Source organism: Globicephala melas, chromosome 7 (assembly GCF_963455315.2).
Source record: "Globicephala melas chromosome 7, mGloMel1.2, whole genome shotgun sequence".
Taxonomy (NCBI): domain Eukaryota; kingdom Metazoa; phylum Chordata; class Mammalia; order Artiodactyla; family Delphinidae; genus Globicephala; species Globicephala melas.
In genome coordinates this window covers 21854471-21877235 of record NC_083320.1, presented here as the reverse complement: position 1 = coordinate 21877235, position 22765 = coordinate 21854471, and the positions used below count along the sequence as shown (strand labels likewise).

The 22765-nt window shown below is 38.9% G+C and overlaps 1 protein-coding gene across 1 annotated transcript in view; it reads right to left on the bottom strand.

Annotated features, from left to right (window-relative positions):
* FN1 (fibronectin 1) overlaps nt 1-22765 on the bottom strand; it is a 66933-nt gene that overhangs the window by 29854 nt on the left and 14314 nt on the right. Inside the window, exons 11-22 of the mRNA XM_060302643.2 lie at nt 22455-22583; nt 21293-21436; nt 15548-15669; nt 12967-13147; nt 12596-12772; nt 11638-11766; nt 11446-11535; nt 10426-10620; nt 9192-9464; nt 7608-7874; nt 1554-1648; nt 1-127 (exon numbers count right to left, since the gene is read on the bottom strand). Of these exons, the coding sequence (XP_060158626.1) occupies nt 1-127; nt 1554-1648; nt 7608-7874; nt 9192-9464; nt 10426-10620; nt 11446-11535; nt 11638-11766; nt 12596-12772; nt 12967-13147; nt 15548-15669; nt 21293-21436; nt 22455-22583 (1929 nt within the window). The remainder of the gene's footprint in view (nt 128-1553; nt 1649-7607; nt 7875-9191; nt 9465-10425; nt 10621-11445; nt 11536-11637; nt 11767-12595; nt 12773-12966; nt 13148-15547; nt 15670-21292; nt 21437-22454; nt 22584-22765) is intronic.

The window sequence follows — 22765 nt, the reverse complement described above, 5'->3', positions numbered from 1 at the left end:
CGTCTTTCAGGACTGAGATGGTGTAAATGTATTCCACGCCTGGAGTCAGGCCAGACACAACGATGCTTCCTGACTCTGAGGTCACTTCTCGTGGTGCTTCCCCTCCCTGGCTTGGTCGTACACCCAGCTAGGAAAAAAAAAAGCAAAATAAACACCAAGGACAAATATTTCCAGAGTTGGGTTACTGCTGAGAGATTGTGGTTATGCTTTGCATAATGTGGACTCCTCAGGAACTGCACTCTGCTTGTAGTTGGGAATGAGTTGGGACCTTACTTTAGCTCTATTAAATAATGTAGCTGGAAATTCCCTGGAACTGGGGGCGGTGGGGGAGGGTGCCACTTAGGGGAAGTATCTTCCAAAACTAAGTTAAGGTAGCTTGTAATGGAAGGTTCCAGAGACACATCATTACATACTGTTTTGCTTGAGAAATAATCTCCTGGTACAAACCAGAAGTACACAAGCGCTTTGGGCCACATGCCGTTCATTTCTTAATTTCTTTTTGCTGGAAGAAATCCTCTAGTTCTCTCTTTAATGAGTTATTAGCATTCAACTTAAATGTACCAGTCCCTGTAACATTTTGTACTTCAAAAACACTCCTTTTAAAGAAGGACAGCTTCAACTGCAGGCTGATATGTTACAAAAGAAGAATTAAGATGAATGTGCCCTTAATTTTCAATCCTTTCAGTATGTTATTTGAAAAGCCTAGGCAATATCGTGTCATCAGTGTTCAGCTCTAGAGACATCCTTAGTACTTTATAAGGCTCCTGAAAGTCAAAATGACACTATCAGGGAAATTTAAAAGGTATACTGACAATCTTCCAAAAGGGTTTCTTTATATTTAAGTAGCATAATCATCAATATGCCATTTGCGTATTTCGAAAAAGAAATGATCTTTGGTATATTTTTTTAAACAAACAATCATGGGGATTTAGTCTTGATTTTCCATTATAATAAATATTTCTCTCTCCACACTCTAAATGCCAAAAAAAGGAATTCTTTTAAACACATTCATTTGTATTCATCACTTCCCTAATACCATTACTTTAAAGAACATGTATCCAGATATCTATAGGGAAGACCTTAATCTTAATGTCTATTAAGAGATTCACCTAAGGGGCTTTGAACAAGTTGAGATGAAACTGATTGGATAAAAATGTGATTGTTGAGTGACACTGAGTTTAATTGGTCTCCTTAAATTGGTTTTTGTGAACTTGCTGATACCTATTTAGAACAACACAACAAGAGCAGTTTCCCTATATATCTTTAAATCTAACTCCCTGGGAGAAAGGATAGAGAAAACAAGGTAACAACTAACAGTTCCATACTAATGTTTTCCTCTTTGCAAAGCACTTTCACTGCCTCAGTCCATCTTTCCAGCAGTTCAGGGAAGCAGAAGTACTGTGATGCCCTGACAAAGTGGTCAGAGAGGTATGAACAGAAACAGGACGAAACCCAAGTCTCCTGACTCCTGAGCATCCTGTTTCAACTACATCCAGAAACACGAGGGCAACCCAGGGCTGGATTACAAGGGATTAGGAACATCTGCAATTTACCTTAAAACCAATCCTTGGAGCAGGTGTCCATGTAATCACAATGGTGGTTTCAGTCACTTCTGTGTGGTAAGGTGGGATGGAGCCCAGAGGCTGCACTGTGAAATGGAATCAAAGCATGTGTTCAAGCCTTAGAATCACAGAGAATGCAGATAACAAAAATTTTTTTTTTAATCTTTTGGCCGCACCTTGCGGCATGTGGGATCTTAGTTCTCCAACCAGAGATCGAACCCGCAACCCCTGCAGTGGAAGTGTGGAGTCTTAACCACTGGACCGCCAGGGAAGTCCCGATAACAAATATTTTTATCGAGAACCTCAGTTTTAGTCAGCTAATGGATCCAGAACGTGACATATGTGAAAATTTGACCTGGCTAAAATGCAGGTTCTGATTCTGTAGGTCCACATGGGGCTAGGTAGTTTGCATTTCTGTTACGCCAGTGTTGTCAGTCTGGGAATCACATTTAAGTAACAAGGAGCTGGATGACCACAGAGGACCCTTTCAACTCCTTGGATTCTGAAATTTGTGTCTTTTCATCATGTTTGGGATTTGAGTTTGATGACAATAACTTTCCTTATATCATCAGTATAGAATCCCATATAAAAAGTAAACCTGGTCATCACAAACTGATTATCACTCCGCTTCTTAACCATTATTTTGAGAACAATGGTTAAATTATAGATGATTATCTAAAAATAGCTATAGGCTGAATCACTCCATAATGATGGCCAATTGTTTTTGGTTGCAGAAAGAGATGCCATGTGAAAGGTAAATGAAATCTGCCACCATGGATGCACTTATAAATTCTAAAGATACTTTCCTTAAATATGTGATTATTCACTCAGAATAATCACACTGCAGAAATTTAGTATTCTGCCACTGGAATTAGGAATTATAATAAAAGTTTATTTCGAATCTCCTAGCATCCTGACATCACTGCTATTTCTTAGTGAAAATAATACTTTAAAAAAAACAAGAGGGACTTCCCTGGTGGTGCAGTAGTTAAAAATCTGCCTGCCAATGCAGGGCACAGGGGTTGGAGCTCTGGTCTGTGAAGATCCCACATGCCGCAGAGCAACCAAGCCTGTGCGCCACAACTACTGAGCCCGTGCGCCTAGAGCCCATGCTCCGCAACAAGAGAAGCCACCACAATGAGAAGCCCACACACCTCAACGAAGAGTAGCCCCTGCTCGTTGTGACTAGAGAAAGCCCACGTGCAGCAATGAAGACCCAACGCAGCCAAAAATAAATTAATTAATTAATTAATTTTAAAAAAATTAATTAAAAAAAGAACAAGAAAAAGAGGAAGAAAAAGAGTATGTGTACATAAATCTGAAATAGATATTTTCAACAATCTTACAAATCTTTTCATAAATTTAGAATCTCTAAAATATAATTGGCAGAACAACTAAATCTTGTAATAAGCATTTCAATAACTGGCTGCTATGGGAAAGGTGAGGTCTCAGAAGGCAAGACATTTGTGTCTGGTGAGTCAAATTCAGGGCTTTCAAGCGTGTGGATGGTCTTGGTCACATGTTTAGTGCCTTCATAATTCCTTCCTCTTTACGTCTCAACCAAATTTTTGTGCCCACTGGGGACAAAACACTAGTAAACGCATTTATGCTAAATTATGAATGGCTGGTGAGACAAAGACTTATCTTCCAGACTTAGACAAATGAACATTAAGAGTCTTTAAGCCTACTCTGAGAAAGAGAAAAATAAATCTCGTATATTAACACATATATGTGGAATCTAGAAAAATGGTACAGATGACCCGGTTTGCAAGGCAGAAATAGAGACACAGACACAGAGAACAAACATGTGGACGCCAAGGGGGGAAAGAAGGGGGTGGGATGAATTGGGAGATTGGGATTGACATATACATGCTAATATGTATAAAATAGATAACTAATGAGAACCTGCTGTACAGCACGGAGAACTCTACTGCACTTCGCTGTAAAGTAGAAACTAACACAACATTGTAAAACAACTATACCCCAATAAAAAAAAAAAAAATAAAACATTTTAAAAAAAAGTCTTTAAGTAGTACTCCATTACTACTCAGCTCCAGTCATGGGAAAATTCAGGCCCAGCACTGCAATTCTTCCAGTGTTTTCCAATCTGGATTTTAATGTGCAATTTTTTAAAAAGTATTTTTATTTATTTATTTTTTGCGGTACGCAGGCCTCTCACTGTTGTGGCCTCTCACATTGCGGAGCACAGGCTCCGGACGCGCAGGCTCAGCGGCCATGGCTCACGGGCCCAGCCACTCCGCGGCACGTGGGATCTTCACGGACCGGGGCATGAGCCCGTGTCCCCTGCATTGGCAGGCGGACTCCCAAACACTGTGCCACCAGGGAAGCCCCCCAAAAGTATTTTTAAAATACTGCTGTCTGAAAAAATAAAATACATGTGGGCATACTTTGTAATGGCTGCTTTACTGGCTGAACTGAAGTTCTACTGGTTTGGAAAGATGCTTCATGAGTGTGTTACCGTTTGGATGGTATTCTCAGTGGAATTAGGATGGGTGACCTGTGATGCCTCCCAGAGTCTCTGAAATCATACACCACTTGGCTGCCACTGACTTTGCCAAAATGCCATGGCCAGCCCTGGGTGACCATGTTAATGCCCACAAGAAACAATTCAGAGAGCAGTCTGCTTCTTTCACTGAACATCTGTGAAAGCCACAATTTTTTCACAAAAAACATTCTCCTCAACTGTCTTAGGCTTTAAGATTGGGTGTTTTCTATTGCTTGAGCCAGCCAGCTAGAACTTTCTCAAGCTTAAGATGATGCTCTCTGCCTGGGAAGACCATTACGGGAAATTCTCCAAACCACAAACCCACAAACTGATGGCAAACAAAGAATGTGACTGTAAGGATGAGCTATGGATTCTGGCAGGTCTTGTTAGGTGAAGGACAGCCTGGATGTTAAAAAAATAAATTTTTCCCTATTTATAAAGGAGTAAGCTGATTTTCCCTAGAAACAGCTCCTCCACCCCCTGCCATGTGCTTTTAACAAAAGTTATAAAACCCAGAAAAGTTATTCCCAGAATTCAACTTGTTAACAGTAAAAAGCTACAGAAACGTAAAGCAATTTCAAAAATATGCAAGCCCTGCTGATGTTTACAGCCTCAGAGAGTACTTGAGGTTCAAATGAAGTTGTAGAACTCACCGCTTACAGAGGTTTATTTAAATCTAAGCTCGGTTGAGCTGTTTTCTCAATCATCTATTCAACAAATATTTTTTGAGGGAGGGAGAGGGATGGACTGGGAGTTTGGGGTAGGTAGATGCAAACTATGACATTTAGAATGGATAAACAACTAGGTCCTAATGTATAACACAGGGAACTATATTCACTATCCTGTGATAAACCATATGGAAAAAAAATTTTTTTTAAGTATACAATGTGCAAGGCATGACATTGACCTTTATCTAATCTATCAGTTAACTCAAATAAAATTATATTTATCAATAAATGTATTGTGCAGATAATAAAATAACATGTCCAATATATCAGCCTCCAGAAGTACTTGAAATAGTCAATATTGCCCCACCCACTCCATTTAATTATTTTTAGTATCATTAAAAATGCTTTTTCTTAGAGAGATGCAAATCAAACCTACAATGAGGTACCACCTCACACCAGTCAGAATGGCCATCATTAAAAAGTTTACAAATGATAAATGCTGGAGAGAGTGTGAAGAAAAGGGAACCCTCTTACACTATTGGTGGGAATGTAAATTGGTGCAGTCACTATGGAGAACAGTAGGGAGGTTCCTCAAAAAACTAAAAATAGAGTTGCCATATGATTCAGCAATCCCACTCCTGGGCATATACCAGACAAAACTATAACTCTAAAAGATACATGCACCCCTATGTTCATAGCAACAGTATTTACAACAGACAAGACATGGAAACAACTTAAATGTCAATAGACAGATGAATGGATAAAGAAGTTGTGGTATATATACACAATGGAATACTACTCAGCCATAAAAAAGAATGAAATAATGCCATTTGCAGCAGCATGGATAGACCTAAAGATTATCATACTAAGTGAAGTAAGTCAGAAAGAGAAAGACAAATACCACATAATATCACTTATATGTGGAATCTAAAATATGACACAAATGAACATATCTATGAAACAAAAACAGACTCACAAATATAGAGAACAAACTTGTGGTTGCCAATGGGGAGGGGAGGTAAGGGAGGGAAGAATTGGGAGTCTGGGATTAGCAGATGCAAACTAGCATATATAGCATGGATAAACAACAAGTTCCTACTGTATAGCTCAGGGAACTATATTCAATATCCTGTGATAAACCATAATGGAAAAGAATATGAAAAAGAATATATATATATGTATGACTGAATCACTCTGCTGTACAGCAGAAATTAACACAACATTGTAATTCAACTATAGTTCAATAAAATAATAAATAAATAAAATGCTTTTTCTTTTATAGGCACTCTATCGAACAAAAGAAACTACATAAAGTATGTCTCGTTAAAAAGTTAAAAAGTAAAATAGATAATATACAGCAGTATACATGGTCAGTAAAAGACTAAATCTACTGAAATTTCCATTCTAATGAAAAGAAGGTCATCTATGAGAAACAGACATTTACAAGAAATGCAAAGATATTGATTTCATGTTAATAGATTTTAGAGTATCTTAGTAACATGTAACATAAAAAAGCAAAATTTAAAGGTTAACTTAGAGATAAAAACAGATTTTACTTGCCTATGATTAGCAGTTACTTAAGAAAAAGGCTTTAGTAGCCAAACTTCATACACGAAATTTAAATGGAAATAAATTTTTAGTAAATTATGAATTCTTACAGGGATAATTTTATAGAGAATTTTCTTTGTGAAATAAATTTCATAGTAATGTAAAACCTAAACTTATATTCACTTTCTGAATGCTTTTTAACATCTACTTTTCAAATTAGTCAAAGAGTAAGATTTGTGGAAAGCTTTTAGGAAATTGCAAGCTAGTTCATAGTTGCAATATATGCTGAAAAAGTATTAAGTTAGGTCCTTCTGGAATTCAAAGTGAGCTAAAAATAAAAATTAATGCTTATCTAGAAATGACGGGTCTCATATTTCTTTGTAATGTAAATGAGTTGCATTTGATAGAAATCAGTTTATGAATACAGTCCTCTATAATAGTGATATAGATATGTAGGAGATTTAAGGCCACTTCCTGTAAAGTGTTGAGCAAAAGACAGACAGGACCAAATATTACTGTCAGTATTTTTCCTTCTGTGGAATTTCAAGAGTAATTTAAAAAAAAAAAAAAAGCTATTCTGTTCTGCAGAAGGTACTTTAATCTGCTGCAGTCAACACTTGTAAAGACATCATTTCCTTAGCTTCTTGGCCTGTTGGTTTCTATTCAACTGGTAGATGTTTTTGTTCCACATTTATTGCCATCATTCAATACCCAAAGTATTAGGATGTAGACAAAGGTGCTGATTTTTTTTCTTGCTTTAACTAGTATTTGGTAAATTCATTTAATACAGTAGCCTTCAATTTTCAAATAACTGGGTGTTTTAAACAATGTTATTCAAAGTGCTCGTCCCAGAGAAAATAAGGATCTTGGCAACATATGTCAGGTGATGCACTGCTTCCTTCATTAAGAAAACCTTGCTTCAAAAAAGTATCAACTGAACTAAACGGTGTGCTCCATCATCTGCATTCTGACATAAGCTCCTTAGTCCATGCAACAAACAGTTCGCAGACCAGCGATGGGTTCATGGGTCACACTTTGAGTAGTACTGCTTTAAATCTTTTTTTTAAATTAAAAACATTATTTAATCTTGTACAAAGTTTTTTAAGTTAACTTTTTTTTTTTTTGGCTGTGCCGAGGGGCTTTCGGGATCCCCAGGGATTGAACCTGGGCCCTGGGCAGTGAAAGCGCAGAGAGTCCTAACCACTGGACAGCCAGCAAATTCCCTAAGTTAAATTTTTTAAAAAATGGATGAAGGAGCGAGAATGTAAATATAGATAAGAACCTATGATATCACTAAGAAAAGACATTTAACCTTTGACTTACGAGTGGTGAAGACTCCAGTGGCTCTGGGGCTCTGCTGGCTGCCTTTCACGGCCACGAGGGTTGCGGAGTACTCAGAGCCAGGCTGCAGATTCCTCAGTGGATACTGCGTGGACGAGGGACCTACGTTGTACTGCTTGGGCTGGCCTCCACGGGTCAGGCCCACGGTCAGTCGGTACCCGGCTATCCGGGCACGAGGTGGAGTCCAGGTCACTATGATGGTGGTGTCAGTTTCATTGATAAACTGGAGGTTGGTGGGAGCATCCAATTCTAGAAAAAAAGATGAAATGAAACACATCGAGAAATATTTGCACCTCAAAATTATCATACTGAAATCCTAAAGCTTGACCGAATTTTCTAAGTTCTTTCTCCTCCAGGTTGAAACTAAGATCAAAACCTTGGAAATATTTAGCCATGAAGAGATTGAGTGCTACAGAGAACTTTGCAAAACTCTGTGTCAGTCATGAGAAATTGCTCACTGTTTTTGCTTGACTTTGATCCTGTGGGAAGGCTAATTTTATAGCATGGATTTCCCATCATCCTCAGAAATTACACTAACATACAGAGATGGTATTAAAAACAAAAACAAATACTTGTGAAGCCACAATTTGCTCTGCTCTGAGCCAAACAGGTTAAGAAAAAAGAGAAATAAGCCCACGAAAGTGAGGGCAAGAGGAGAGCTCCACATGGAACAAAAGTGATATTCTCTGCATCTATTCAATGACTAGTCCTCTGCTGGAGCAGTAAAAGTTATTTTCACATGATTCAGATTAGACAATGATTATAGCATATACTCAGAACCTCAGATTTATAGTAAGACCCTGGTGAGTTTGCACTATCAGAAAGAACCATAGAAATTGTGAGTTTCCTTCTTGAGTGTGTAACTGGCAGCCTCCCTACAATAATTTAAAACACTTTTCAGAGGGAGGAAATGTTTAAGAGGTAGTCAAGTATAATCACTGAAAACATGGGCTTTGGAGTCAAAAAGACATAGGTCTGTGTGGTTCCAGCTCAATCATTTCCCAGCTTTGTGACTTTACAAGTTGCAGAATTTTTTATAAGCTTCACTTTCTTCATGTATCCCCTAGGGATAATAATAAGACCTTCCTCATTAACTCAAAACGAGGATGAAATATGAGGATGAGGCTTGTAAGAACTGAGCATATGACCTGGTGCCTAACACGCACTAAATGTTCTAGCAATTACTATTTGCAAATAATTCTACTATAGAAGGATAAAGATACTACATTTAAAGTTTGATCTAGGTATATTTAGTTACACAAAAATGTACTCAAATGTTCACTCCATGTCTCCATTAGCAAGGAAAATTAGGTTAAGTTCTCCTCTCTTAGTGCCATTCCCCCGGTACGTGTATTTGGGAAGTGTGTTACCATTTAGCCTCTACGGAGCTTGTCTAAGTTTTGTTTTCAAGTTTAATGTGCTTTATGTCCAGTATACATTCCCTATCCCCTGAGTATTTTCCTATTTCTAACTGTGAACCTACAAGTGATGGCATGCTGCCCACCCAGCACAGGTTGGAAGTGAGGGTGGAGGGTCTGAGGTGGAGGTAAAGGACCCCAAACGTACTGGTCGCCTGTTGTGCCGTCAGAGGCTTGCTCTCCCTCCCGTGGTTCACGGCGAAGACTTTGAAGTGATAGGTGACCCCAGGGGACAGCCCAGTGACTTCTGCAAATGTGTTCCTGCTGGTGGGCAGCCTCTGCCCGTGTTCCCCGGGCAGGTTGACGGGGATCACGTCCACTCGGTAACCGGTCACCGCACTCTCGGGGGGTGTCCACATGATGGTGATCTTTACGTCCGTCACCTCCACAAACTGCAGGTCTCTGGGAGGGGGAACTTTATCTAACAGACAAGAGCCAACCAGTCATTTTCAATTCCTGCTAAGGATTGTTTTTAAAAAGCCAGTTTCCTGGGTTTTTAAAGTATAGGGCAATTCATAGAGCCTCTCATTCCAGAGCTAAGTTTTCTCTCTTAATCAGAAAATACGCTTTTTTAGGTTATATTTTTGTAGTTCAGTCACTGCTTACACGTGTCATTTAAAGCTTTTATGTAGGGCTTCCCTGGCGGCGCAGTGATTGAGAGTCCGCCTGCCGATGCAGGGGACGCGGGTTCGTGCCCCGGTCCAGGAAGATCCCACATGCCGCGGAGTGGCTGGGCCCGTGAGCCATGGCCGCTGAGCCTGCGCGTCCGGAGCCTGTGCTCCGCAACGGGAGAGGCCACAACAGTGAGAGGCCCCCGTACCGGAAAAAAAAAAAAAAAAAAAGCTTTTATGTAAAATATGTTGGTAAGCAGATGAGTTTCCAACATATGAAGTATCTTATTGAGGGGTTTAAGATAAACATACCAAAAAAAAACCCAAAGCAAACTCTTGCAACAACTGAAAAAAAATGTGGTGGTTTTTATTTTACTAAATCATTTTATAATACTTAAGAGCAACAGATGAACTGCCCCTTAAGTTTCTGGGGAAAAATATGAAGACTTTATGCTGTCAGGTTTTAATCTGAAGGCCAATAGCCAGTTTTGATAAGTTACTTTATAGTGAAGACATTTCAGCTAAATTTCATAAGTTCAAGGATATACTAATCCATGAGACAACTTGCATAAAAGAACTGCTGACAGAGACAAAGCAACCCTCCCACAGATGCAATTATTCTTTCATCTTACACGTCCCGTCGTCCCCAGCAGGCTCATGGAATGAACACAAGCCAAGGTTGGTTTTGTTCCTCCAGCAAAAAGGAGGTTAAAGATGTTACTTTCTTCAGCCTTAAGAAATAAGATACTACAGGAAGCATCGTCAGGTTACCTGAACGTGGGACGCCAGTGGTTTCTTGTTGGATGAAGACAGGAGTACTCTCTTGATTTTCTTCCACAGCGTAGATAGTGATGTTATACTGAACACCAGGCTGCAAGTCACTGAGAGTGACAGAGTTGGCAGTTTCAGGAAGGTTGAGTTCTGTGCTACTACCCTCTACTGATGGGGAGTAGACGATTCTGTATCCTGCAGATTCAGGAGAAAAAAGTACGATACACTGTTTGATGAACCAGAGGTTTCAAAGGGCCCCCTTTCCTAACAGCCCTTAGCATCTTGCTGTATTAGTTCAGAATGAATGATTCTTTTTGACTTGCTCAATAGTGCTACTTCTTATAAGGACTATTCAGTCCAAAGATAAAATAAGAAGTCATGCAAAACTTTTTAATATTAAATATCATCCTTGAAGACACGAGATCCTTAATAAATGTCTATTAGAGAAGCCAGAGGGTGAAAATATTCATGTTAAACCGATTTCTTTTCTTCGAGCCCTGGATGAAGGAAGTAATTAAGGAACCACTCTGAGCACAGAGTTGTCTAGCACGTCTGTGTCTTTTAGGAACATCAGAGACAGCTGAGTCACCTAATGAGCTAAGAAGGCAGCTTGGCTGCCTCTTTAAGAATAAGTCTTAGAGTGACGTTTTCAGAAAAATTACCCCTCTTCTACCACAGGAATGCCTGGTGTAATAAGTCCATGAGCTGGCTTTAGAGGTTTATGTGTGTGATTGTGTGTGGGTGTGTTTTGTGTGTGAAGGAGGTCAATAAAACAGATTTAAGAGGAAATGATCCATAAGAAAGCAAGGCTGTAAGACAGTATCTCTCTCTCTCTCTCTCTCTCACACACACACACACACACACACACACACAAACACACACACACACACATCTTCACCCTGGTCCAATAATTACATAGGAGATTTAAGTGATTTGCCTGCTCATAGATCAGAATTCTCTCCCTCACCTTTTATGGCATCAAGATTAACATGGGAGCCAAGAAGAGGCAGCTAAGCTGACCTGTGATGGGCGCCTGGGGTCTGCTCCAGCGAACGACAATCGAGGTGTCATCAACCTGGTCCACGGTAGGGTCAGGAGGGGCATCAGGTGCTAACAAAGAAAGGAAGAAATGAGAAAAACAGTCAGGAAATATTGCTATAGGTCTGTTTCACAGAAAAAAAAGTCTTTTCACACCACACAGTACACGTGTACCTGTTGTCTGTGAGGTAGACAGGATCAAACTCTGCTCTCCTTCTTCGGATATCTGATAGACGTTCACAATGTATTTTCGGCCAGGAAGCAGGTCAGGGATGTTCACAGAAGTGGCTGTGCTGGGAAGATCTTTGAAATAAAAGGGAAAGGTTACTATCAGAGTGTACCAATCCCTCTAATGACTCCATAACCTATGAGAAGGATGTTTTTAAAACTACGTATTCATGGAGGGAGGGGGGGAGGTGGTGAGTGAAAACTAGAAGGAAATGTGCTATGGATAGTCAATAATTATCAATGCACTATGGGATAATTTTTCTTTTTTCCCCCTTTCCCCAAATATTTTCTCTAAGGATGTATAATTTTAATCCACCCCCAGATTTGTAAACATAGTCCTCTGTAGTTAGAAGTCCCTGTAGTGGTTATAGGTGGGGGATGATGGGGAGTGGGGTAGGAGGGATGTTCTTTTTCTTGATCTGGGTCCTAGTCACACAGTGTGTTCACTTTATAAAAATTCACTGAGCTCTATGTTTATGATCTGTGTACTTTTCAGTATGTATATTTATTTCTCCATGATAAAGTTTTTAAAAGTCCCCTAAACATGAGAATCTGAAAAGCATGAATGAGGGTATTGTGCCTCTCCCAAAGCTAACGTTTTCTCCACTGCAGTCCTCATGTTGGCAATTACTTCCAGGAAGAACACACTTTTGTTTTGTGGACCTGTGCCCAGGCTAACGCATAACACAGCTCCCATCAGGGACCGGGAAAGTGAGCGTGGCTCAGGAAAAACCCAGCTCGGTTCTAAAAAGGATCAGTTGTTCTCCAGACTCACACTGGAGGGCCGTTTGTGCAGTCTGAGCTGTCAACTACTTCCGAACTTCCCGGGCCACCCGCGTGGATGCCCCCAGCCCCACCCCAAGCAGGGTTTCCCAGCAGCTGGTCGTCAACACGTTGAGCTCACCCAGGTACTGCGGTTCATCTCCCTCTTCACTCAGCTCATACTCCACCCGGAATCCGGACACAGTGTCGGAAGCCGAGACCCAGGAGACCACGAAGCTGCTGGCTGTGATTTCAGTCACGGATTCGGAGGTGGCCACAACAGGAGAAAAGGGTGTTGTCTCTCCCGTCACGGTGTTGCCTAGAGTCATAGAAAGAGGGGAGAGAGCCTTCAGCCATGGAGGAAATTTACTAGCATCGTCTGTAGATTATCAGGTTTTAAAAAATGTGGGTGCCATCCATGGAATAATATGAATCGAGATGGAAGGCACTTCCTGCGGGGAGCCCAGGTCCGAGAAATGTGGACACAGATGGCCTGGTGGCTGGGGTACGTACTGGTCACCACTGGGCTTGTGCTGGTGGTGGTGAAGTCGAAGCGCGTCATCTCTCTTTGGCCATAGTGCTGGACGCTGATGAGCTGGCCCTCGTATACCACACCTGGCCTCAGGCCTTTAATGGTGTAGGAGTTTAAGTGGCCTGGAATGGTGGCTTCCTTCCAACGGTCTGGAGAATTTTTCTAAAAATTTAAGTTAAAAAAAAAAAAATCACACAAGTGTTCACAAAGATGAACACTCAGAGATGATGTGGAGTGTTCTTCAAAGAAGAATGAGGGGTCTATGCAGCTCCATTTTGGAGGAAAATCATGGAAAATTGGAATCGGAATAGAAACCTGTAGCAGAATTTGTTAACATTAATAATAATGATTATTAAAGCTAATATTTATTGATCGCTTACTACGTGCCATGCTCTGTGCTGCTTTCCTTGCATACTCTCATTTAATCTTCATCTCCCCCATCCTCCAAGTTACTGGTATTATCACCCTGATTTTGTAGGTGAAGAAACAGAATTATGTAACATGGCCAAGATTACACAGTGGGAGGTCCTGGGCACCTTCCTTTTTGCCAGATTGATTATTCAATTTAATATCAGCAACATAATATGTAGACCCCAAGTTTTGTCTTTCCCAACTTTTAAATTTCTATAATGAACAGAGATATATTCCTCTCTGCAGTGGGAAAAGGACATATATTCTATCTTTCACTTGGTGGGCTACAAACCAAGTTTCTTGCAGAGCAGTCAAAGGCATAACATTCCTTCATGACTCAGTGCCTGGGACAATCACATACAAGGTTTAACTGCTCTGGTTTTATGACTCATTCTTGGATATAAACCACCCCTCATAAGTGGTTAGCCAACTTTGGGCAAAAGAATGCGATCTGCAGAAGAATGCGATCTCAGTTTACTTAATCTTTGTCTCCAGTTTATACTTTCACATCCTGTCCAACTTCATTAATCTATCATGGCACAAAATTCTTTGCATTAAAATGTGTAGAAAAGAAACATCCTTACTTCAAACAAGTTAAGATCCTTTTAAGTGTAGATTCCAAACTAATATAAGTCTAAATACATTTTTAATACCCAGTGATTTAAAAAAATTATCCAATCAACCAGTTCCTCAATAATTCAAACACTCAAGTGTCCCTTTATATTTTTGAAATAAATGAAAGTGATCCTAGTACTCTTTAAATTTAAATATGTTGTGAAAACATTAAATTAGTCATTATAATTAGCTCAGATTCAACAATAAGCCTTTCATGCAATGTGAACTTTGTTGGTTTGCTATCAGAAGAAAATACTCAAGAATAAACTCTCAGGTGACATTAAGGAAAATCCTGAAATTGTTAAAAATTTCAAAGAAATTAATAACCTCCACTCTTTGAAGACTTTCCAACTTAATATACTTTGTATACCTATGTGTATCCCTTATTGCTGTGGTCTCACATAATACTTCAGAGTTAAGTTTAAAGTAAATAAAACTGGTGATTATATGAAAAAATGAGAGACAATAAAGTGTTGGAGAGGAAATATATCGATTCCATTGATTAACATCATTAGACACACAGCTCTGCAAACAGCTACTCCATATACTGCGCACATTAACAAAAGAGGGTAAGAGAAGAAAAAGAATGACTTCAACAGCTTGAATTTTTCAAAAAGAATTTAATACAACTGCATGAGTTGGTCAGATATTTTGTTTTGTTTTGCTTTTAGTTCCTAGAAACCAATAGCTGTGATTAAAAGTGGGCATTTTTCTCCTGTGTTTAAAATAGTGTTTCTCAAATTATGAGTCATACATTTTGGAAAGATAGCAGGGTGGGTTTGAGAGGGTAAGAGAAACTAAAATTTAATAGACCAATATCCTCCTTAGTGTGATTTCTTCAATTTCTAGATGATTATTAGGAAATCACAAGGTCACTCATTAAATACACTAACTATCCCTCATCTGTACTTCCCTCTCATCATCTCTCTCCCTTCTATCAAAATAACTTCATAGGATAGAAAGTTAGGTTTAAGAAATGATCATGGAAATTCCCTGGCGGTCTATTGTTTAGGACTTGGCGCTTTCACTGCCATGTCCGGGGTTCAGTCCCTGGTCAGGGAACTACAATCCCGCAAGCTGTGTGGTGAAGCCAAAAAAAAAAAAGAAAAAGAAAAAGAAAAAGAAAAGAAATGATCATTTAAAAAGTGAACCAAAAAAGAAAGATATTAAGTTAGCTTTTTTGTTTTTCAAATCATGGAAAATGATGCCAGTAATTTTTTTTTCCCTTTGATGGAGTTGCAAGACATTGAAAAACTTTATATTCTCTTTCCATACTAGATAAGAGTATTTTTAAGCCTTATCATTTTGAAGTCTTCGCAAAGAAGACCTTTCTAACATGGGGAGTTAGTTGGTTTAAAGTACCAAAAACAGCTAAATCAATATGTCAATTAGATTGACCACATATTGTTTGGTCGCTAAACAAATACAAAGTGAATAGAGTTCATCAGATCTATTGGCTCAAAAGCTGGAAAGCATTCTCAGAATCTGTTAATTTCAAGAGCCACAATATCCAAGGTTTCCAAGTAGGATACTCACAGGCTTCCATCTGAGAATGTACTTGGAAATGTGAGATGGTTCTGGTGCATTCCATTGGATGGGGTGAGAGTTGGGCTGACTGGGGGTCTCAGTGATTATTACTTGGACAGGACCAGTTGAACCTGAAAATGAAAATGTGAGATTTGGTGACCTTGAGTATTCCCTCACTTCAACTTAAAATTTAGTGCACATGGATGGCCATAATTAAAGACAGTTTTGCTTATCCGTAAATGGGAGCACAATACAAATTATCTGAGATTAATTTTTTACACATTGACACTGGAAATCAATGAGACAAATCCTTATTTTTTAATTGAAGTACAGTTGATTTACAATGTTGTGTTAATTTCTGCTGTACAGCAAAGTGATTCAGTTATACATATATATACATTCTTTTTTATATTCTTGTCCACTATGGTTTATCACAGGACATTGAATACAGTTCCCTGTGCTATACAGTAGGACCTTGTTGTTTATGCATTCTATATATAATAGTTTGCATCTGCTAACCCTAAACTCCCACTCCATCCCTCCCCCACTCCCCTTCCCCTTGGCAACCACAAGTTTGTTCTCTGAGACAAATCCTCTTTTAGTAGATAAATTATTGTCCTTCATGTGAGAAATGCAAATAGAACTTGTTTATAAGCAAATAAAATGATTTTTTAAAATGCCACTTAGTTTACTTTCTTTTCCATTTTCAAAGAATTGTGAGAAAATTGTGGAACTACCCTAACACAAATAATGTAATGCAGAATACAAATTTCATTTACTTATTACACTAAACTTCTTTGAGGAAATTCTAGTTTGTGGAGCCTTTCATCAAGAACAAATCTACCATCAAGAAGGAAAAAACATTCCAAAGGCCATATGACATGATGTAAAACAAACACATTTCTAAATGGGGTAGAATCTTAGACAAACAGACAAAGGTAATAATTAAAGACTCAGTTTTTATTTCTCATCCCATCGGTGTAAGCATCCTATCAGTTTGGAAAAAAGTTTTACTTTTATTTTTATTCAGGAAGTTTACTCTAAAATCATTCCATTGATTGGTCAAATTATTAAGAGATGAAACATATTTTTTCAAAAATACTTATCAACAAAATGACATTTTGTAGTATATACTAAATTCAATATTTCCACATCTTAATGTGTATAACTATTACCAACAAAATTTAAAGTGTGGTTTGTTTCTTTTGTTTTTCTAAAAAAGGCAGGGCTTCCCTTGTGGCGCAGTGGTTAAGAATCTGCCTGCCAATGCAGGAGACACAGGTTTGAGTCCTGGTCTGGGAAGATCCCACATGCCGCGGAGCAACTTAGCCCGTGTGCCACAACTACTGAGCCTGCGCTCTAGAGCCCGTGAGCCACAACTACTGAAGCTCGCGCGCCTAGAGCCTGTGCTCTGCGACAAAACAAGCCACTGCAATGAGAAGCCCGAGCACCGCAAATGAAGAGTGGTCCCCGCTCGCCACAACTAGAGAAAGCCTGCGAGCAGCAACGAAGACCAAATGCAGCCATAAATAAATAAATAAGACAAATAATTTTTTTTAAAAAAAGGCAAAATAAGAGAAGTGGAATCAATTTCTTAATAGGGTAGACTCCATTTAGGATAATAATGAAATAGATGGAAAATTTACGCTTGCAGAACAGAACACTATCTTTTCCCTAAACGCTGTTTTTTAATGATGTCAATCAATGTTCAACTTAGAAATAAAAATAAAGTTCCTTGTAATAACCTTTCCAAGAATTTCTAACTGCCACTGTCAAACAGAGCAAAACTTTGCATGTTTAATAAAGCAGTTCAGCAGATCATAAGCAGTTTTAAATTTTCTGTAATGTCATAGAAAAAAATATTGATTTTCAAACTTAATTATTATCTTTGCTATTAAATTCTCTTTGAGAACAAAGTTTTTTCTAGCAGAACAAATATACAACTTGCATATCTAGGTAGACTCAAAAGTTCTAGAATAATATACTCACTTCCACACTGAGGATAATTCAAAGTTGGCTGAAGACTAACAAACATTCTTTGAATCTTAATTTCATCTAATGCACATATTTGTAAGCTATATGAAAACCAAAATTAATATATAAAATTCTCAATTTTTAATTCTAAAGTGGTATATATTTCACAGAACATGGCAGGGTGTTTGTTTTAATTAATTGGCAGAAGTCAGTTGCACGACCCTCTTTTTTTTTTTTTTTTTTTTTGTGGTACTTGGACCTCTCACTGTTGCGGCCCCTCCCACTGCGGAGCACAGGCTCCGGACACGCAGGCCCAGCGGCCATGGCTCACGGGCTCAGCCGCTCCGCGGCATGTGGGATCCTCCCGGACCGGGGCACGAACCCACGTCCCCTGCATCAGCAGGTGGACTCTCAACCACTGCGCCACCAGGGAAGCCCGCATGACCCTCTTTAAATCACCCCTTTTGAAGATCCTTATGAACGTACATAAGTTTTTAAAAATAAACACTGAGGCAAAATTTTAGAAATGTGATTATTTAAAGTACTCCCATACATACCAGTAAATATAGGAACATCACATCCTTAAATTACTTACAATAATTGGTATAACGTTGTTTAAATATTGATCCTTTAAAGAAACCCTACCATAGTTTCCTCATGTTGAGAGACACCTCATATGTATTTTGTTTAATTTAGCAACCATGATTTTGAGGGGAAACAGTTTATGATGCCGTGAATGTACAGCACCAAGAGTCATCCCTAATGCAAACCATGGACTTTGGGTGATAAAGTGTCAATGTAGGTCCTCGATTGTTACAAATGTACCACTCTGGTGGGGATGTTGAATTAGGGGAAGTTGTGCGTGTGTTGGGGCAGGGGGAACACGGGAAATCTCTGTACCTTCCTTTCAACCTTGCTGTGAATGTAAAACTGCTCTTAAAAAATATTCTTTAAAAAAATTATGATGGTTAAATGTCTATCAAGATTAAGTTTTAGAAGGATAACACAAATGACTTTTACTGCCTACCGTTAAGCTTAATCTTGCTGCTATGTCCACAGGATGAGGAGAGTAAAGGAGAAGGGAGGGAAAAGAAACAGGAGCAGTGGTTTTTACTCAGTGATGGAGCAAAACAACAGAAGTTTTCTTTCTCAAAGTTCAAGGGCTGGTTTGAAATCCTATGTTTTCAATTTCGGGCTTGTGCCATAGCTCACCTTTAAGGGAACTGCATTAAACAGTAATGGGATGTCTTGCATTTAGCACATTTTTGTCCAGAAAGAAAAGAAGCTGTCCATTATTTGTAAGGTCAATTCAATTCCAGCTATCACACTATTCTGTTTTTGCTACATATGATTTGAAGACAAGAAATCTGAAAATTTTGACATCATTTACATTATTTAGATTTAAAATTTTGATAATCCTTTTGATATTGCTTAATTGGTAAAACTTTTTCAATTAACGGAGCAATGACTCACCGCTGGGAAAATTTTACTCCCTCTCTTATTCAATATGATCAGACTGACAATAAAATAGTTAAGTAGAGAGATATGATACAATGTCTATACTTTTAAAAACAGTTTGAAATAAGGCCCAAATGAATAATTCCCAGTAATGGTGACCCTGGAGAAGTTAAACATTTATGAGTTTGCAACTCAGCCCTTTTTTCTTTATTTATTTTGCTGAGATCTGTGCTTTCCTGGTTGTTTATCGACAAACCAAAAGCCTCTTATCTTCTGTTAGTTTGAACATCTCTACCGAGTCCTCTGTTGGAGGAACAAACAGGGCAAGGCTCAGAGACAACCTACCGGTAATGTGTTGTTCCATTATCCTTCCCACACTCTGAAAGCCCCAGAAGCCAAGAAGGAACCATTGAGCAAACCAAACACACAGATAAGACCCAGACTGCGTACCGAGGCCAATCTCCTCTCCCCTAAATCTCCTCCATGCTCAATGCACTCTACTGTTACCCTTTTTAAAGAGTAGGAACAAGGTCAACACATGAAACTCCAACACAGGAAGATTCCCTCCCGTCTAGATTTCATCTCTGGCATGTCCACCTAAAGGCTTCCCGCAAGCTGCTACGTGAACAGGCTTACTTTAAAAGAGAGAGAGAAAAAAGTTCTCTCCAATTCACTAAGAAGGAAATCACGGGCTTCCCTGGTGGCGCAGTGGTTGAGAGTCTGCCTGCCGATGCAGGGGACACGGGTTCGTGCCCCGGTCCGGGAAGATCCCACATGCCGCAGATCGGCTGGGCCCGTGAGCCATGGCCGCTAAGCCTGCGCGTCCGGAGCCTGTGCTCCGCAACGGGAGAGGCCACAACAGTGAGAGGCCCGTGTACCGCAAAAAAAAAAAAAAAAAAAAAAAAGGAAATCACTTTCAAGATTGCCACACCACACCAATAACAACCATAAACGCAGACGTTAAGAGCATTTCTTTAGAAGTTTCTATCCTTTGGTTGCATCATTATAGAAAAAAAACACCTCAGTTACATACTTTCTGAACTTACAGTAATTCTGCAATCAGATTTTTAAAAATTATTACACAAAAAAAATTATTTTAAGTGATTCCTACACACAAATCTACCATGAAATACAATTTAAGAGCCAGGTCAATCTGTGCTGAGAGCCCGTTAAAGCCAAATCATCTTCTGCAGCCCAGATAGTGTCTGAAGATTGGGGAGAGGAAGGTTTCTTCATAGTTCGGAAAGGGTATATCTAGGTGGTTGGTTTCTAGGATCACAGATTGTTTCTTAGTGCTGGTAATCAGCTACCATCTGCCCATTTTACAGATGAGGAAATAATGAATGAAGCTTGACTTTTATCTCCTTAGCAGCATGTACAGAGCTGGGACCCATGTCTTGGCAAACACTGTCTTTGGCCAAGTTGTTTCATATCTTGTTCTCTAGACAGTGAACCTCTTATCATGTTATAAAGTGACTCAGTTAACTGAATCTTGATTTCTGTCATAGGCAGATTCCAACGTCCTGAAGATCTCTCTTTTTGTTTCTGAATATAGGCCCCATGTCTTAAGTTAACAGAGATTCAGGAGGCTTTGACCTCAGTAATTGCTCAAATAACTGATGCCTAAAAATTAGAGTTTCATAATTCAACTCATCTTATTGTAATTAATCACTCAGTGAAAATTAAATTCCAAAATTTTTTCTAAAATGTATAACACCTTCAGCTAGGCATTATGTCCTCTGACCTGAAAAATATCCAGCAATAAACATTTTCGAGTATTTGAACTGCATGGGCAGACAACTGACCAAGTTACTCAACTCTTGACCCAGGATACTTTGTTCCAGGCTCCAGCTGATCAAACAGGTGAACATTTTGACAAAAAGAGGGCCTGGATGAAATGCTAAATGGACACATACCCTATGTTGTATTTCATGCAATTTCTCCATGCATCTTCTCTGTTAAGAACCATAACATAAAACCCTGACCTTTACTCCCAGCATCGCTCACTTCATGGTTTCTATTTTCATGTACAGATGAGAAATGAAATTAGCCCGTGTTTTAACCTAATGGAATGTTCTACAAAGTTAAGAAACAAGTTTACATACAGGCACATTTTCACAGCCTTCTACTCCTTCTACTTGATTGGGGAGAAAGGAAAACCATTTTAGTAAAAAATTCGACTGATGATTAGACAGTGATATGAGAAAAGGATGGGAAAGGGAGGGGACACCAAGTTAGCCATCAGTGTTAACAAACACTGATGCTGCCCTGTTTTTATAACCCAGTGGACAGTTCTCAATTTGCGGTAATAGAGCTACTTACCTGGATAGGTCTGTATGGGCTGGCAGCCCCACTCCCCAATGCCACGGCCATAGCAATAGCACTGGTACCTGACTCCATGCAAAAACTTCTCCCATGATTCTCCAATTTGATAAAAGGTACGGGATTCTGAATCCTGGCATTGATCTAAAATATATACAAGTAGAAGATAAGCAGCCTTGAAGACTTGAAGCTACAAATTTAAATTTGGTGTGCTAGAGCACATATTCTTAGTTTTAATAAAAACTTGCAACTGCCCTTCCAAATATATGCGGTTAAAAAATATTTTGTTCATATCTTTTACCTTACTAGACAGTTAATGGTCAAAAAGTACCCATTGGGAGAAGTAATTAGCTTTCTAAAAGAATATCATTTCTAAATAAAAATGTTAAGATTTAGATTTCAGTAGATATTGACATTCTGAATATTAATTTGAGGAAAATAAATTAGATATTATATTTTATCCATTTTAATGCAAATGATTTACCATTTGAATAGCAAGGATAAAATATAACTTTATACATTTCTTCAAAATGTGGAGGACTTAATTTTATATATAAATGAATTGAACTAAATTTCAACTAATGAACACGTACTGAGCAGCTTCTAAGAAACCCTCTCAGGCCTCTCTGCTTTGGCAATCTCAGGTCAAACAAACTCATCTGATCAGTTTGTTTTCTGGGTGAGCAACATGTCTCTTTGAGTAAAGGAATATTAATGGATTACATTAAAGCTGGTAACACAGCTCTTTTAAGGCTTAACCTTCACTACTTGCTTAGATCTATTAAAAAGGGCAGCCAAGAAAAATAAAGTATTTGGAGGGAGGTATTTACTGGCATAATCATTTGTCCACATTACTGCACAGTCCAGCAAAGGAAAGTTCTCTTTCACAATAATTATCTTTATGATTCAGAACCCCAAAACAAATTTGTTTCAATTAAAATAAACCTTCATGTGTTACCAAATTCAGCAAAAATAAATGACCACCACTATCAAGATTATATATTGGTCCATGATTAGAGAAGAGACTTTGCCAAGCCCTCTGCAGGCCATGATCAAAGTCTACAGCCAGCTTCAATCAAGTAATATCAAATAACTCTCCTTATGTGAAACCTGCTAGCTACACTCAGTGTCCAAATCCAGCTAGAGACACGAGGCTACTTACCAATGGGATCGCACTTCCACCGGCCCCTGCCCTGACCGAAGCAGGTACAATTCAGCATGTGTCCCTCTTCGTGACGTTTGTGGAATGTGTCATTCACATTGTATGTGATGTCGTCGACGATGCACTGATCTGTTTAGAAACAGTGGGGTGGGTGGAGAAATTTTAAGTTTCTCTGACGAAATAAAAGAAGCTATGCTTTGCGAAGCATACACTTCCTTCCACGTAATTATCAACACCTCCCACTAAAGTAACTCTTCTATTGGCATAGAATAAACATTTTTTTCAAAGCTTAATCAGTACTACAATTTTTG